The 19,265-nt window shown below is 42.4% G+C and overlaps 1 protein-coding gene across 1 annotated transcript in view; it reads left to right on the forward strand.

Annotated features, from left to right (window-relative positions):
* IQCH (IQ motif containing H) overlaps positions 1-19,265 on the forward strand; it is a 236,982-nt gene that overhangs the window by 155,097 nt on the left and 62,620 nt on the right. The window contains 2 exon segments of the mRNA XM_019968175.2: positions 4,759-4,879; positions 10,151-10,437. Coding sequence (XP_019823734.2) covers positions 4,759-4,879; positions 10,151-10,437 — 408 coding nt within the window.

Here is a 19,265-nt window from a genome sequence, read left to right on the forward strand (position 1 = left end):
ACTAGCAATGGTTCCCCCAACTCCATTGTTTTCTGTCTTCAGTCTCGTGTTGAAAATCACCCCATAACAGAATCTGATAACTCAGCAAGTGACCTTACACAAGCCTCTTCACTCTAGGAGCCTCAGCTCCCCATTTGTAAAGCAGGGGGAATAATCTTGTGCTCACCCACCTCAGAGTGTTGGTGTCAGGACCAAAGGAGACAATGAATGTGAGCCTGCTGTAACAAGAGAAAGTATTTTATGAATACTGTTCTGAGGATTCACATGAATTTGGGGGTTGTGTAGCATGGTTTTATATGTCTGTGGCTGTGGGCATCAGTGTGTACTTAAGTTTACTCTGAACATAATAAACCCAAGTAGCTACAGATCTTCCCTCATCAGCACCTGCCCTTAAAGTTGTGATAATTATGTTTGAGCAGAACAGAAACTCTCTCCAAGCCGAGAACTTACATCTGACATCTCTTCAATGGAGCTAAGGCCCAATGGAGTTAAGGCCATTCTTAGTATAATCCTTCTATTTCCTATCAGATGCTTTCAAAATACAGAAATAAATTGAACAGTTAATACCCCCCACCCCATTATTCCTCTGAATATCTTTTAGAGAGTTTCTTGTGGCCCCAAGTGCCTCCATGTGCCCTAGCATCCCCTATTGAGTGTTACCCTCCCAGGGCCTTCAGCTGTGTGCTTCTCACAATGGGACATGATTTCCACAGCAGACTTTCCTCTAGGAAATTTACCCCTTTGCTGTACACAATACAAACGCTGTGGATCAAGGTGGAATGGCTGGCTTTGTAAGCAGAGGCAATGCAGGCAGCCTGACACGGTGTCCAGATGCCTCTCACAAGCCACGACCTTACCAGTTAATTATTGGCCCTCACATAGCATGCTGCATCTGAAGTGATACTTTATAAATGTCACCTTATTTATCTTCCCATTGTCCCTCAGTGGCCGGGAATCTCATCAAATCCACCCAGGAAGAATTGGTTCTTAAGTAGTCATCCCCGCCAGGTGGTTCCTGGGCAGCAAGGTGGGAGCCTGTTGCAAGGTTTCCCATTTTCCCGTACCTTATAACTTCAGCTGTTTGGGGCCAGGTCCCTGTGTTTATTGCAGCCACACATATTGGGTGTTCCCTGTGCTGAGCATTGGGAGCCTGACCACAAAGCCACTGACCACACCCCTAAGGAGCCCCCAGAAGCTGGAGAACATGAAGAAAGGACAGCCCCACTTGATAGTAGAGAAGGCTTCCTGGAGGAGGAGTGACCGGAACTAACTCAGAGAGGGTGTAAAGGAATCACCCAGAGGAGGGAGTGGAAGAAGGAAGGCCGAGGAAAGAGACTGAGCCAGGGAAGTTTGGGGCAAGGCTAGAAGACAGAGAGAAGAGAGGCTGCTTTAGGAATCAGAGGTCAGGTTACAGAGGGCCTTTGTGTGTGGTGCTGAGGAGTTTTGACTTAAGTGGATAGGGATCTAGTTTTGAGACTTAGGCTTCCCTCATAGCTCAGTTGGTAAAGAATCCACCTGCAATGCAGGAGACCCCAGTTTGATTCCTGGGTCAGGAAGATCCCCTGGAGAAAGGATAGGCTGCCCACTCCAGTATTCCTGGGCTTCCCTTGTGCCTCAGCTGGTAAAGAATCTGCCTGCAATGCAGGAGACCTGGGTTGGATCCCTGGGTTGGGAAGATCCTCGGGAGAAGGGAAAGGCTACCCACTCCGCTATCCTGTCCTGGAGAATTCCATAGACTGTATAGCCCCATGGGGTCACAAAGAGTTGAACACCACTGAGTCTATGGGGTCGCACAGAGTCGGACACGACTGACAAGACTTAGCAGCAGCAGCAGCAGCAGCAGAGCGACTTTCACTTTCACTTTTGAGACAGGTAGAAAAGCTTTCATCTATTCCTTGTCTCACCTCCATCTCTAGTCTCCCCCCACCACAACACATAAACACTTTTTTCCTTAGTTAAGTTAGATCTGACATTCTCTAATTTTTTTTCTCAATTTTTTTTATTGTGGTAAAATACCCATAAAATTTACCATCTGAACCATTTTTAAGTCTACAGTTCAATGGTATTCATTACATCCGCAATGTTGTGTAACATTACCACCACCCAGCTCCAGAACTCTTTTTGTCTTAAAAAACCAAACCTCCATACCCATTAAACACTAACTCGCCACTCCCTGTCCCCCAACAACCACCATCCCACTAACAGTCTCAGTGATTTCAACTACTCTAAGTACCTGCCATTTCTTGCATGAATGGATGAACAAGTGAATTATTGCTCTTGGGCTGACTTGATGTGATAGCAGAGAGCAGATCACTGTGTAGATGATTCAACACCTTTAATCAAGGAAGGACAAAAAGTAAGTCTCCACTGTCCTGGTAGAGGGCCTGCCCTGCATGGGTTCCTTCCTTGACACTCAGTTTCATAAGCAGAGTGGGAACCCACAGCCGTGTTTCGTTGTCCCACCTTTGGGGCACTGCATGAATCACAGACAATTGGTCTTTTTCAATAGAGTAGAGTAGTTTTAACAGAGACAATTATAAAGTAAGAAAGGTGGGTTTGGAGGACAATGCTCAAAGGAGAAAACGAGAGGCGGTCCAGGTTGTTGGAACCGCACGTTTTGTGTGCTTGTTTATGATTTAAATGCAGGGCCTTGCGGAGATGAGGTTATTAATGTACAGTAAAGGGCAGAGAAAACATCGGTTGTGCAGAATACGAAGTGCTTGGCTTTGACAGCAATTTCCCTGCCTCTGCCTCCTGAGGCAGAGGCTCGCTGTGTGAGCCAGCTTCCCCAGCCCTTCTTAACGTCCCTGACTGTGCAGAGAGCCATCCTGAAAGAGGGTGAGCAGCAGCACTCTCCCTTCCTCGTGGCGCTTTGGTTTTGTATGTCAAGCACTTACTAAACTGACTGATGAGAGTCTCCCACCAGGATTTTCTAGATAATTCAGACATTATTCAGGTTACTGGGACCTGCCCAGAGTGTACGCTCAGATATTTGTCTTCCATTGTAGATTTTCAGAGGGCACTCAACCCAGAATGAGCCAGATGTTCCAAGGAGCTGAGGGGAGGGGAAGGACAATCACTTTTTAATGACGCAGAAATTGAAAATACATGGCTATACAGATTATTTCTAAGATTCCTTCCTGCCCCACTCACCAAAGCTGATTCTTTCTGATTCTTCCAAATAACTGATGTCTACTCACAGATTAGAAATTTCCCCAGCAACCCAGAACAAGCCTGAGTTTTTCTTGTCAATGTCCCCCATTTTGAATATGAATTCTGCCTATCAGATGTTTGGTGCCTAAAGCTGCTCTTCTGACAGAAATGAAATCTGAACAAGTGGCTTTTATCTAAAAAAATTTTAGTTAGTCTAAGACTTTGCAAACAAAAAAACAAAAAAATTGTCCTCATAAACCAAATATCTTTATGATACAAACCAAGTCTCTTTATGTCACAAACCCCCATTTTTTATTCATTAGAGGGTTTCCTACAGTTTTCACCTTGGCGTGGGGGCCAACCTTAGCTCACGTCTAGTCACATGAGGCTGTGACCTAATGTGGAATATCAGGTGATTGAGAACCACACCCCTCCCCACCTCAGTCTCCCAACCTGACCTCCCTCCCCAACTCTCTCTCCTGACCCAACCTCCTGAAATCCCACCTCATTCTTACGACCTGACTTCATGGAATCTCACCTCTACGGCATTAGCCGTGATTTTAGGCTTTGATCCCACAGTTACGTGGAGGTCCCCCAACCAGGGGGAAAGGGCATGGCTTTAAGAGATCAAGGTGACCAAGAAAGACCCTGCCAACTCCACGATCTCTCTCAGGGTCAGCTCTGTTAGCGTTATAAGATAAAAAAAACATTTCCTTTTGTATAAAATACTGTTTTCCCTTCTCTTACTTTCAGACTGTGTGTGTCTTTAGTTTTGAAGTGAGTCTCTGGGAAGCAGCATATATATGGGTTACTCTTTTAGTATCTATGGGCTTCCCTGGTGACTCAGATGGTAAAGAATCCACCTGCAATGTGGGAGAGCTGGGTTTGATCCTTGGGTTGGGAAGACTCTTTGGAGGAGGGCATGGCAACCGACTCCAGTATTCTTGCCTGGAGAATCCCCACGGACAGAGGAGCTTGGCAGGCTACAGTCCATGAGGTGACAAAGAGTTGGACACGACTGAGCGAGGTAGGGAGGGAGGTTGGGTCCTGCTGTACAGCACAGGGAACTACAGTCAATATCCTGTGATAAATCATAATGGAAACAAATACAAGAAGATATAAAACCGAGTCACTTTGCTGCACAGAAGAAATTAACACGTTATAAATCAACTATACTTTAATAAAAAATTTTTAATAAAAAAAAAATTCCAGTCTGAAGAACCTGAGGGAGAAGGTAGTGAACCCTGCCTTTTACACAATGAGAAACTGAGGCCCAAAGTGAGGAGACACAGTGTCCGAGGACATGCCATTGGTCAGGCTGCTGTGGGTCTGAAACTGGGTTTACCTGACACCCAGGCAGAAGGCTGCCTTTTGGAGACAACAGGCATGATTAGTGGCAATATTTTGGGGCCAAATCACTTTGAGGAAAGAAAATTGAAATGGCTGGGAAAAAATAGAGAAATTTTTCAAAATGGCTTTCTGGCTCTGGGTAAACAGTAACCACATTTTTTTTGCCTGTTGGAGGCCTGGTTTTTAATCACTCCACAAGCAGTTTTCATTTCTGTAGTAAAATTGCTTGTGGTTCTATTTAATTTGTTTCTGCAGGAGCCAGCTTTGGTGAAGATCTCCGAGGAGCTGGCGGGCATTTTAGCACAGCACGCACAGCCAGTCAATGAGAAACGGTTCCCAACGTGGAGAAAATTCCTGCAAACATTCCTCAGTCAAGGTAAATAAGACTGGAAAGCTTCTGTTGAGGTTTGGTCTGCGCAACCTTGCATTCTAGTTTTGGGTCAACCTGGGGCCAGTGTGAATACCTAGAAACTCTTGCATGGGTTTAGAAAAGTGCTCCTCCAAACAGATTTTTCTTCAAAACTTTGCCTAAATATTTATCCTGCATTCAGCCTCTTAAGTAAACAGGAACTGAGCAGGCCAGGCATGCCGTGCATATCTCGAGATTCTGACCATATTTTGGCACCACAGACTTCTCCTGAGAAGTAGTCAAAAACTTTGGTATCAGAAGACCTGAGTTTGGATCTCATCCTTGACCTTGAGCAAGGTTCTTAAACGCTTGGAGGCCCAGTTTCCTCACCTACTTACAGGGTTGTTGGCAGGATTCAATGAAATAAATACATGAAGGTTTCTACCAGGGAGCCTGACTCAAAATAAGTCTTCAAGAAATGTGAGTTTCTCCTTCCATTTTCTAGGAGAGAAGAAATGGTCTCACTTCTGGTTCTGAGGTTAGACCTTGTAAATAAGAACCTGCTATAGTCTTGGAGCCCAAAGTGATTTTGGGGCTCCAAAATCACTGCAAATGGTGACTGCTGCCATGAAATTAAAAGGCACTTACTCCTTGGAAGAAAAGCTATGACCAACCTAGACAGCATATTAAAAAAGCAGAGACATTACTTTACCAACAAAGGTCCCTCTAGACAAAGCTATGGTTTTTCCAGTAGTCATGTATGGATATGAGAGTTGGACTATAAAGAAAGCTGAGCACCAAAGAATTGATGCTTTTGAACTGTGGTTTTGGAGAAGACTCTTGAGAGTCCCTTGGACTGCAAGGGGATCCAACCAGTCCATCCTAAAGGAAATCAGTCCTGAATATTCATTAGAAGGACTGATGCTGAAGTTGAAACTCCAGTACTTTGGCCACCTGATGTGAAAAACCAATTCAATGGAAAAGACCCTGATGCTGGGAAAGATTGAAGGTGGAAAGAGAAGGGGTCGACAGAGGATGAGGTGGTTGGATGGCATCACTGATGAAATGGACATGAGTTTACATAGTCTCCAGGAGTTGGTGATGGACAGGGGAGCCTGGTGTGCTGCAGTCCATGGAGTCACAAAGAGTCAGACACTACTGAGTGACTGAACTGACTGATAGTCCTGGAGCAAAGCCCCCTGACTTCTCAATTTTCTGATTATGTTAGGAGGTCAGTGGATGAGGGAATGAATGGAGCAGTTGTGGAGGTCCTGTGGGAGTGCTACAACACACTGCCCCTCACTCTTTAGGAGGCAACAGTATAAGGTGGATATTCTTATATGCTTACACACATGCATGATAAGAGAAGGCTAGGATACAGACCACAGAAGCTATCTTTCCACTCTATTCACCACTGTCAAAAGATAACATGTAACATAAATATATAATAATATCATAATAATAGGGCTTCCCAGGTGACACTAGTGGTAAAGAACCTTTCTGCCAGTGCAGGGGATGTAAGAGACATGGGTTTGATCCCTGGGTTGGGAAGATCCCCGGAAGAGGGCACATCAACCTGCTCCAGTATTCTTGCCTGGAGAATCCCATGGACAGGGGAGCCTGGCAGGCGACAGTCCATAGAGTTGCAAAGAGTAGGACACGACTGAAGCAACGTAGCATGCATACACGCACATCATAATAATATCAGATGATAGCAGCAGCAGCAACAACCCAATGGCAAGAATAGCACAGTGAAAACAACATAATAAGCACAGTCTGTGCTTACCATGAGCTAGACTCACCTCATGGCATGTGAGGCAAGTGAGTTCTTAGTTCCCTGACTAGGGATGGAACCCATGCCCCCTGCAATGGAAGCATGGAGACTTAACCACTAGACCACAGGAAAGTCCTTAGACTCTATTCTAAGCACACCTATATTAATTTCTTTAATCCTCCTAACAGCCCTATGAGGTGGGTACCATTATCACCCTCACTTCACAGAGAAGGAAACTGAGGTACAAAAGATTAAGTAACTCTCCTCGAATCACTCTGTGAATATCTAACAGAGCCAATAAAAGGCTACCCCGTGCTACTCCAGGAGTCTTGGCCAGAGACAATGGGTACATTTACCAAGGAATACCTCTTAGCTCAAGATATGAGATCGTATCGAAAAAGAAAGATCTACTGGGCATTGGAATACACTGCAAGGCAGAGTGGGGTGGAAGGGCATAGTAAACACACTGTTAATAAATTATTTAGATGGGACGGCCCACAGTCTAACAAGAATGCTGAGAAAGGATTCTTCACTGGTGTGGGGAGACGCAGAGGGCAGTTATAGTACAATCTGTCCTCTCAAATATAAATTTCTGTGATTCCACAAATTTCCACATAAACCCAATACCAGAAAAGTAAAACTAAAAGAGTCAACCCTGTGCATAAATGGGAGAAAATAAAGTAGGTAGGTATACTAGGTGGCTTCCGTGACTCAGACGGTAAAAAATCTGCCTGCAATGAGGGAGACCGGAGTTCGATCCCTGGGTTGAGAAGATCCTCTGGAGAAGGGAATGCCAACCTGCTCCAGTATTCTTGCCTGGAGAATCCCATGGACAGAGGAACTTGACAGGCTACAGTCCATAGGGGTCTCAAAGAGTGAGACCTAACACTCTCTGAGCGACTAACAGTTTCACAACAAAAAATGGTTAAGAATAAAGGATTTTTTTCAGATTATGAGGGGAAGACCCTGAAGATCTCAGATCCATACATGACAGGATGTTAGGAAGTTTCCATATCTTCCAAGGTCAGCCTGCAAACCTTCCTCTAGCCTATTTATTTTCATGTGAGCTTTGTAGACTAGAAAGGGTTTTCCCAGCCGTCATCTCACATGAGCTGTACAACCACAAGCTTAGCCTTTGTCTCAGCCTCCGTCATTTCTATCCTTTCTTCCTCTATTTCAGCCGTGTTGTAAGCACAATACTTATTTATAGGAGGAAGAACAAGCTTTATTGAGACACTTTGATAGACAAAGAAACAGGCTTAATGCTAGGAAGTGACTAGGACAAAATCACACAACAAGTGCATGGTGAGTGGGAACGCAGTTAGAGCCCACAATTCTAGCACGTCTCAGAAATCTGGTTTGGGGGAGTCATGTGTGTTCAAACCTATTCCCAGCTCTGAGCCCAGAGCCTACAGCAGGCCCTGCATAAAATTATTACTGACAGAGAGGCTGCCCACCCAGGTTTCCTGACCCTAAGGCCACCATCTCCTGCCATCTTCCCTGTTGCCTGGTTCATTTCATTTCTACTCTCTGAAGTGTGCTTATAGTCGCGAAATGTGCTATAGATTTGATTTCTGCATTGTCAAAGCATTATATCAAAGGCAATACATTTTTAAAAAGGGGGATTAATTACTTGGAAAAGAAAAAAATTAACACTGAAAAGACTGTGGTCCTAATACCAAGAAGACAATACAAATAAGCTACTTTGAAGTAAAATAACCTTGTAACTATAAAGGACAAGTGTTTTCACTGGAGCATCATCTTTCAAAATGTAGGTGATAGTGAAAGCCACAAAGTTTTCTGAATCAGAGAGACTCAGTAGGGTTTTTGCTTGTTTTTGTGCATTGTGTTATTATTGTTTTGTTACTTTTACCTTGCTAAATCTCCAGCAACCAGTATTTAGGTACAGCACACACTCGAAAACCTCATTTAAAGAAAAGCATATCTCAAACCAACCGAGAAGATGAATTAGCTTTCCTTCTGAAATTCAGCTTTCTTTAGGACCAGCTTTTGTGTCTATAAGCTTTAATCACACTTATAGACATTTAAGGAGAAGGCAATGGCACCCCACTCCAGTACTTTTGCCTGGAATATCCCATGGACGGAGGAGCCTGGTGGGCTGCAGTCCATGGGGTTGCTAAGAGTCGGACATGACTGAGCAACTTCACTTTCCCTTTTCACTTTCATGCATTGGAGAAAGAAATGGCAACCCACTCCGGTGTTCTTGCCTGGAGAATCCCATGGACAGAGGAGCCTGGTGGGCTGCTGTCTATGGGGTCACACAGAGTCGGACACGACTGAAGCGACTTAGCAGCAGCAGCAGCATAGACATTTAAGGAAAGAGCCTTTTGTATAAAGTAACAGATAGCTGCATTTGAAACATTTTTAAATCTCAGGATTTAACCATATATGCTGTTCAAAGCCTGTGAGCATAGGTCACCTCCCAGCAAATTCCCAAAATACACATCAAATTTATCTTAATACTGTTGGGCTCCAGAGGCTGCCTTGTCTAGGAACACTTTTAAATTATGTTATCTAATTCTTCACAAATAATATTCAATTTTTTTCTATAAAAGGGATATATACAGATTTACAGGTTAGGCCTAAAGACAGAAAACAGGGCCATGTACATTTTGTGGGCAGGCTTCCCAGGTGGTGCAGTGGTAAAGAGTCTGCCTGCCAATACAAGGGATGCGGGTTTGACCCCGGGGTTGGGAAGAGCCCCTGGAGTAGGAAATAGCAGCCCCACTCCAGTATTCTTGCCTGGAGAATCCCATGGACAGAGGAGCCTGGCAGGCTCCAGTCCATGTGATTGCAGAGTCAATTTAGTTCAGCGCCTAAACAACAAATTTGCCTCTGCGATTTTTGCTATTCAGAGCAGAAGGTGCAGTAAGATAAATTATAAAGCTCCCATTATCAGCATGGAGCAAGCTTACCTGTTTCTCAAGAATGGCAGCATTTTCTGGCTCCATATTTTAAAACAAACCAGCTATATATAGAAGTCCTTTGACTGACATAATGGTCAGTGTTTTCTTATGTCTGATAAAAGCCCTAACCTGTCAGAACTTGAAAAAGCAGTGAAGTTGAACAGGAAGCGCAGTGGTCCTTAAGGTACAAACTGTGGCCTGTGGGCAGTTAATTCCCCCCGAGGGATTTGCTGTAGCCCTCAGGTTCATCATTTATAATGAATGGGCATAGGCCTGATGATCTTTACAGTGTCTTCCTAGTTAGGATCAAAACCACCACTCATTGAGTCCAACTACACACCAAGCATTGGACTAAATACTGTAGATCACGAAGATTCACAACAGTCTGGTGAGATAGGTCTTATTATGCTGATTTTAGAAATGACGGAAAGGAAATTTATAGACTTGAAGCTACTTGCCCAAAGTCTCACAAGACATGGCAGATGCGAGCTCTGAGCCTGAGTCCCTCTGCCAAAGCCTGGGCTTTTTCCTCTTGCTCTTAATGGGCACAGTCCACATGAGTGTGTCCTTTTACCCACCCCATGCTTTTCCCCCCAGGAGGCGTGATTGAAGCGTACCCACCTTCAGAGAGTATTACCAACGTGACGGTGGACATGCTGATAGAACCCAATGGAGAAATCAGGCTGCTGTCTACAGGGGACCAGTTTCATGCTGAAGGCCCATTCATCTCCTCTGGGACCACCGTGCCTCAGACCTCAGTGGATCCCCAAGTTCTCAGTTCTTTGTGCCTTCAAATTGGAAAGGCTTGTAAAATGAAAAACGTGATTGGTCACTTTTCCATAGACCTGATGACTTTTATTGATCCAAGCACCATGGAGCAGCAGGTGAGTCAACTTGATGCCATGTGAAATACTGAAATATGTAAAGACTCCAATACCATCCACGCTCATCCAACAGGGACTGTGAGGGAGCCTCCAAGATTCTCTGCTCTTCTGATGAGCTGATTATATATGGTCCATGCTAGTTCAGGTGAGATCATACTTTATGGCTGTAAAGATGGGACCAGTGTTACCAAGCAAAGGGTTCATTGCCCAATGGGCACAGAAGCCAATACTGTGGCACAGCTTTTGAGAAAAGATTTTATTTTGAGGTCAGCTGGCAGGAGACAGGAGGTATGGCTCACATCTGCATCTTCCCTGATCTGGGGTTTGGTTGGTAAAAGCGTTGGGGCAGGTTTTCACTGAAGGGCTTTGGGACTCAGCCATTTATGATGAGGTGTGGTGAAGGAGACTTTAGTACCAGTTCTTCTGGGACAGCAGACCCGTCGCTTCAGAAAGGGCTCCGGCAATCAGGCTCCGGTCTTGTCCCGGTCATTTGGTTCTGTGGAAGGAGAAACTTTGCTTTTGGGTGTTGTTTGAGGTCAAAATTTTCTCCTCTGTGCCTATTTTGGCTGTATGACTTGTGGTTTTGTTCTCTTGTCTCTGAAAAACAACTCAGTTTCTTGTTAGAAGCAGTATAGGTCCAGTTTCAGGCTAGTTCTGCCAATACCCCGGGGTCTTCTCATTCAGTACAGCTGGAGTTTAAATCACTGCAACTTACCCTGATGGGGTCTGAGTGCTGCCCATTAATGCTCTGTCTGTAGGGAGGGAACCTTCCTAGAATCTGTTCTTAAATAGAGAGTCAATTACAAGAAAAGAGGTAAGAGTTCTTGTTTCTGTTCCCTTTTCTCATCAGTAGTTCACCGGCAACTTAGGTGGTCAGTTTTTTCTTCTTAAAAGTGTATTGGAAAATATGCATAAATATAAGAAGGCCTAAATACTAATATAATGAACCAAAACCACCTCCAGTCCTGTGTACTCCTTGTCAGTTGCCCTCACACGGCCCTTCCTCCTTGGGACTTATATTCCTTTCTGTATCTTAATGCTTTCTAGTGCACGTGAATGTTACTCATCCAGGTTCATTTTCCTGACATGCATCAAGCCAAAATGCTGAAACACTGATGTCTACGGCAAAGAAAGGGTCTATCCACAAGGCAGTCAAGCAAGGAGAACGGAGAACAAGTCTCAAACCTGCCTCAAAGGGCTTGAGCTATTTATGGGATAAAGGACCAGAGTGGTCTTAGGCTTGGGAAGCATGGGGACAGGTGACTGGAAATGAGGAAAAGGTGAGGGAGTCAATCTGCACAGGAGTAACTACTAAGCAACAGGCTTCTTCATGGGAACGTGCTCAGTCGTGCCTGACTCTTTGTGACCCCATGGACTACAGCCCTCCAGGCTCCTCCGTCCTTGGAATTTTTCAGGCAAGAATAATGGAGTGAGTTGCCATCTCCTACCCCAGGGACTCTTCCAGATGCAGGGATCGAACTCGTATCTCTTGCGTCTCCTGCATTGGCAGGTGGACCTAGAGGGGGCGTGTTAAAATGGAGCACTTGTCATCATCCAAGGGTAAATTTTTAGCCTCTGATGTCAAAAGGTCACCGAGCTGACACTTGGGCTGCCCAGCTAGAGGGTCAGTGGTCCTACCCAGTATTAACCAGCTCAGCTTGAATTAGACACAGCTGACTCCGAGTTTCTGAGAAACAGCTCAGGCAAACATACTGTTTAGGCTAAGTGCACCTGGAGGACACACACTTTTCTTTAAATAGCTGCAACTAAAATGATCTTGATCAGTGAAGGCAGATTGCAGGTATAATGGATTTATATATTTAATATATAGCTTAATTTTGCTTGTTTTAAAATTTTTTATAGATCATAACATTCTATGTATTCTACTACAACATGCTTTTACTTATTCAATATTTCATCCATGAAATTCTGCATGTATACAGGTGTGCCTTTGATGTACAGTAATTCTAGATAACTTTTAACCTGTTTGTTTTGCCCCCTTCTCCCCGTGCCCCAGAAATTATAATGTTTAAATTCACTACTACTTCACAAGACTCATTTTGCAAAATGTTCAGTTCCTGTTGCATTGGTGTCAGTGACCACAACTCAGTCTAAAGGATGGAATGACCTCCTGCTTTCCCTCTCCTGATACCCTCTGCCCAGCCAACACTGTAAATAAACTTCAGTTGTTTTATTACTCTGTTTTACAGTTCTCCATTTCAGTCAGATGATAGTTTCAAAGCATTTTGTTTATGCTTTGAGCAGTAGTTTTCAGCTTGTTTAATAATCATTTTCCATTTGCCTTCCTGAACCCTCCGCTGGTTCTGCATCCCTTTCTCAGGCCCACACATGGAGAGAGAAAAGGACAAATATAGAAGGGAATGCGGGAATCAGCATGGGATGGAGGGAGGACAGGAACAATACCCTCTGGAAAAGAGCAGGGTGACAAGGAATCAAGGGGAGAAGCAGGAGAGGATTTCCCCTCCAAAAGTCTGTCATGAGAAACAAAGATCAAATCTATGATCCCTGGAGCAGTAGGAGGATGGAACTGTGGGGACAGTTGACTAATGGTTTGTATTCATTCAAGTTTGATGTAGAGAGAATTGCACCCATGGCAGTGAGAGGTATCGTCTTCAAACCCAGAGCTAGTCCTGTTCCAGGGCTTACAGCCCTTCCCAGCTTCAGGGACAAAGGTCCCACCTTTCACAGGGCTGGCCCCATGTGCCTTAACATCCTTTGCTCACACCAGCTTCCCCTCTATTTCTCTTTTCCAACCCCTTACTCATCATACTGCCTCTTGCCACAGAGCTTTTCTTTACACATGCCACCCCTCCACCTGAAATGCTCTTGCCTCTTCTAGGTAACCTTCTCATCCATCATAATTCAACTCAAGCCATGCTTTCTTAGGGAAGCCTCCCCCAAACTTCCTGACAAAGTCAAATTCCCCTGTTTTACATTCTCATGTCATCATGTATCTCTCCTTTATACCACGTGCTTTTGTTACAATTTACAGTTATTTACATGATTATCTGATTAAAGCTGTCTCCCCCTGTACAGAGTAAACTCCCTGAGGAGATATATTTTATCTCTTTTTGCTTGCTGCTTAGTTCTCAGCCTATCTCTGACCTGGCACAAAGCAGGTGTTCAGTAAATTATTTGTTGAATGAATGAACAAACGATAGAGGTGTTCTAGCAGATGTTGGATGGTGTTGTTAAGGCTTTTAGAGAAGAGCTCAAAAATTAATTGATGGGTGGGATAAATAAATATTTATCCAAGATGCTCTGACCTTATCATACTAATACTTTACCTTGTCTCTTCCTGTTAATACTTTAGTGTACAGCCATTTGTGTAACAATTTTCAGTACAACACTGGAAGAAGCTCTCAGTGAGCACATAGAAAGGAGTTTCTACACTGGCAAGGAATGTATGCTAACTCTCTGTATATAATAGATTATTTGAAAAATCACTGGTATCTACTCTTGCCATTTGGCAAGTGACATCATTTTGGAAAACATTTTATTTTCTCTTCTAACTCAGCTGCATTGTGGTGCTGGTAAAGAGATTGGCATATTAGCAACCTGTCATTTTTTGCCAGTCTAACAGGGGAAAAAAATGACATCTTGTTTTCTTCAGTATTTCTTTCATTATTAGTGAGGATGAACATCTTTACTATATCTATTGGCTATTTATATATCTTAATTGTCTTATCATATCTTTTGCTCCTTTTACATTGAACTATAATACAAATGCTGATTTGTAGAAATTCTTTGTATATGAGAAATTGCTTCCAAATTGTATATGAGAATGGCTCAGATGGTAAAAAAAATCCACCTACAATGCAGGAAGGTCCCCTGGAGAAGGACATGGCAACCCACTTCAATATTCTTGCCTGGAGAATCCCCATGGACAGAGAAGCCCAGCAGGCTACAGTCCATGGGGTTGCAAAGAGTAGGACATGACTAAGTGACTAAGCACAGCACACAGCACATAAGAAACTGTTATTCTTTGATTTTTATACATGTTACAAATACCTTCTCCAGACTGTCACTTGTGGCTTTTTGCCAGTCATGTTTCTCTACCATAAAATCGCCATTTTTTCTTTGTAATTGGTTAGTAATATTTTGTGAAAAGGTGTTCCAAGGAATAATATCTTATTCCTCATCATATTTCCAGACAAAATTTAGTATCCATTGCCAACTTTCTACTGGGTCAGCCACCATGATGACACTGGTAATTTTCTGTTTCAATCATTCTTTCTATATAGATTAGTTGGAAATTTACTGCAAAGAATTTTTCCTTTTCTATCTTTTATTTATGTATGTAAGCATGTAGGTATTAATTTTTATACCAGTTTGAACTTGTAAGTTTCTAGTCTCTTCAGTCAGTTGTATTTTGACACTTTCATCATTTTGATGCTCAAGTTGTCCCAGATTTGTCTAGTAGGAGAGTCTTTAGAGTGGTTCTTTTGATGTGTCCTCATCATTCTTTGAGTGTTGTCTTACTTTCTTGCACAATGAGATGTTCCAGATTCATTTTACATTTTTTCTGACCTAGACTTAGAATCAGCCCAACAGCTTTGAGTCACTTTAGAAGAGGATGGTATTAAATTAAGGTCTGGGATGTTAGTGCTATCATTGCTACTGGAGTGTCATTGCTTCTGGCCTCTCTCAGTGGACAGAGCTAAGACATATATGCATTATACATGTACAATACACACATACACAAGCAAATATATATATATACACACACATACATATACATACATGTATCTATGACCATTTCTGTATCTATCAGGATATATATTTTAAAACCATGCATTCTTGCCAATATCTCTAATTGTAATCTGACACTTCAAGATTATTCTAGACTTCTGTTTTTCCACACTTACAAACAAATATCTTCTCCAACAGTAAGAAACCTGAGTCTTTTATCTTCAATATATTTACTTATTTCCTCAGTCAATTTATTTATTGCTTCAATGTAACCAGTCTCCCAACTAATTCTGTTATCTTCTTCACCTACCACATCTGTAACTGGATAATGAACCTTGTCATTTGTGCTTTAAGTTTATTTGTAATGCTCTTCATCATACTAAAATTTCAAATAGTCAAATCTAATTCCTTTTCTAAACTACTGTGTTACCTTGAGCTTATCATTTTCTATCATCTTCAGTTTTATATAAAGTTTTACATATAAATCTTTTTTAATATATTATATGTTTTTAATATATTTATATATATTATATATATTTATATATAAATCTTAAATATTTTAATATATATTTTATATATTTATATATAAATCTTCAGTTTTATATAAAGCTATAAAATGAGTTGGTTAGCTTGACTTCTGAGTTCAAAATTATTTATTTCAATAGTATTTTCATAGTGCCTTTGTATTAAAATTCTAGTAATAATAGTAAGAATTCACTTTTTAGAAACATCAAAGGGAATAAAAAAACTTACATTCATATATATTAATCACATTGTTAAGGGAAGTAAAAAACTTCAAAAAGATTAAATTCTAATAATAGAGAATTTTTTAAGCAAATTATGACAGATGAAAAGAATCAAGTGCTAGGAAGACAGTAAAATTCAAAGTTTTAAAAAATATTTACAGGAAACTATTTATAAACAGTGGAATGGTAAAATACAGATTATATTAGAATATATGTGGGACTTCCCAGGTGACCCAGCGGCTAAGACTCTGCACTCCCAATGCAGGGTTCAGTTCAGTTCAGTTCAGTCACACAGTCGTGTCTGACTATTTGTGACCCCATGAACCACAGCACGCCAGGCCTCCCTGTCCATCACCAACTCCTGGAGTTCACCCAGACTCATGTCCATTGAGTTGATGATGCCATCCATCCATCTCATCCCCTCTCATCCCCTTCTCCTCCTGCCCTCAACCTTTCCCAGCATCAGGGTCTTTTCAAATGAGTCAGCTCTCCACATCAGGTGGCTAAAGGATTGGAGTTTCAGCATCAACATCAGTCCTTCCAATGAACACCCAGGACTACCAGGTGATCACTGGTCAGGGAGCTAGATCCCATATGCTGCAACAAAAGATCCCACACACAGCAACTAAAGGCCTGGCACAGACAAAATAAAACTTTTTTAAAAAAAATAGAAAAATAGGGGTTTTCCTAGTGGCTCAGTGGTAAAGAATCCACCCACCAATGCAGGAGATTCAAGTTCGATCCCTGGTCTAGGAAGATCCCACTTGCCTTAGAGCAACTAAGCCCATGTGACACAACAGTTGAGCCTGTGCTTTAGAGCCCAGGAACTGCAACTACTGAGCCCACGTGCCACAACACTGAAGCTTGGTGCCCTTGAGCCTGTGCTCCACAACAAAGGAAGTCACTGCAGTAAGAAGCCTGTGCAATGCACTGAAGAGTGGCTCCCGCTCGCTCCAACTAGAGAAAAGCCCACGCAGCAACAAAGACCCGGTACAGCCAAAAATAAATAAATTTTTTTAAAAATAGAAAAATAAACAATATATGTAATATGATAACAATTTTATTAAAAGAAAAAACATATATTAATATATGCAGAACAAGAAGAACCTAAAGAAATATGCCAAGATGTTACAAGTCATTATTTCTGGATCAAATAATTGAGGGTATGATAGGCAAAGTAATGACCTGGTAAAGATGCTCATGTCCTAGTCCCTGAAACTGGTGAAGGTTACCACACATGGTAACATGTACATGCATTAGTAATTAACTTTATAATCTTGAGATAGGAAGATTATCTTGGATTATGCAGGGGACAATGTAATCACAAGGGTTTTGCTGGCTCTGAAAATGGAGGAAGTGACCATGAGCCAATGAATGCAGGTGGCCTCTAGAAGCTAGAAAAGGCAAGAAAACAAATACTCCTTTAGATCCACCTGAGGGAATGAAGCCCCCCCTGACACCATGACTTAAGCTCAGTGAGACTTCTCATTTTTGACCCTTTAAGTTACTAAATGTACAGTGTTTTGTTACAGCAGCAATAGGAAACTGAAACAGAGAATTTGTTCTGTTTTGCTCTTTATGCTTTCTGCCTTTGCATTCTCAAAAGTAAGCATGTATTTGTAGTCAGAAAAAAATATGTGTGTGATAATAATCATAAATAATGATAATTATAAAGCACATACATGATCTTACATCCACATATGTCTTGCATTCAAGGTAGGAGGCAGAAAGCTGAAGTGACTGAATCCATCTCAAACTCCTGCTCTTTGGCCCCAGCCAGACCTCAATAATATAACATACAATGCTGTCCTAATAAGAGCAGAGGGGACTGGGAGCCAAGGAAAGATGGATAAAATGACAGTGGTGCACGAAGAACAGGCCCACAATTGTGAATCAATCCAGATGAGAGTGGAAAATCCTATCCAGACTTGAGATGAGAATGTCCCATTCTAGGGTAGCAGAATGGAGGAAGAATTTGGGAAATGTAATGTTTAAATATTGTTAACATCATACAGAACACAGGGTCACTGGGAATAAAAGGAAAAGAGCCAATCCCTGGGAAATGGAGCTGGTAAGAGGACAGTACAAAACTACCTATGTCCACTTAGTGGACTTATGTCCAAGATTCCAGTGCCCTAGCAACGGGGAGATTCCAGGATTTCAAAGACTCCATGCAGAATACATGGAGGTATAAGGTAGCCATTTTGGAGATCTGGCCTTCCCTCATGCAGATGAGGAGAGGGATCCAACCCTTAAACGGAGAGCAGCAAAAGCTACTTCCATATCCCAATGGGCCCTGGACCCAGAGTCCTTGTTGGGCAATGTCTACTGGTTTTCAGGAGGAACATGAAGCTCCTACCGAAGACTTCAAATTGAAAAGACACCAACATGTTCACTGAACAAATGCCTTCCCAGGGTCTACTCAGTTCCTATGCTGGATGCAGAGGGAACATGAAACATGTTTCCTGTCATGAGAAAGTTCATTTCACATCCATCACCCAATTCCATTTGATACACAAGCACACAATTGTTTTACACTCTTACTGGTTCTTAGCCATAAACATTACCTCCGTGAGATTTGTAAATCCTCTAGAAAGTGCACTCTTCTTGATGTCTTACACAATGATAGTTGTATGATAGCCAGTTGATTAATGGACTTTCGGAACTTCTTGAACACCCAGATCTGCTGAACTCACTTATATTCCACTTTTGGGAAATTCTAAAGGAAAGAACAAGTTGTTTATTGAGCATCTAGTATGTACAAGACATTATGGTAGGAGCAAGAGAGAGTGCAAAGATGCAGAAGAAGTAGAAGTGCCTGCCCTTGGGGAGTAAGGGCAATCTAACTCGGGAGAAAGGCTTGAAAAATGAATTACAAGAAAAATCTTAGGTGACAACTACATAGAACAATAAAAGAGACTAGAAAAGGCAATGCCAGTTTAATTGCCTTCTGTCTGGAGCAATCAAAAAATGTTTTTACAGAGTAGGTGGGGTTTGAGCTGAAAGACAATTAGGACTTGAAGGAGGGTTAGAAAGAGTATATTCCAAGTGGGAAAGGTGCTCTGAAAGGTGGTGGTAGGAAGGCATAAAACACATATAGGAAAAAAAATGACCTAAGTCTTACAAACATCATAACTGACTTGCGTGTGTGTGCTCAGCTGCTCAGTCGTGTCCGACTCTGGACTCCCATGGACTGTAGCCCACCAGGCTTCTCTGTCCATGGAATCTTCCAGCTAAGAATACTGGAGCGGGTTGCCATTTCCTACTCCAGGTGAAAAGAGAAAGTGAAAGTCGCTCAGTTATGTCCGACTCTTTGAGACTCCATGGAATAATCCATGGAATTCTCCAGGCCGGAACACTGGAGTGGGG

Source organism: Bos indicus, chromosome 10, assembly GCF_029378745.1.
Source record: "Bos indicus isolate NIAB-ARS_2022 breed Sahiwal x Tharparkar chromosome 10, NIAB-ARS_B.indTharparkar_mat_pri_1.0, whole genome shotgun sequence".
Taxonomy (NCBI): Eukaryota; Metazoa; Chordata; class Mammalia; order Artiodactyla; family Bovidae; genus Bos; species Bos indicus.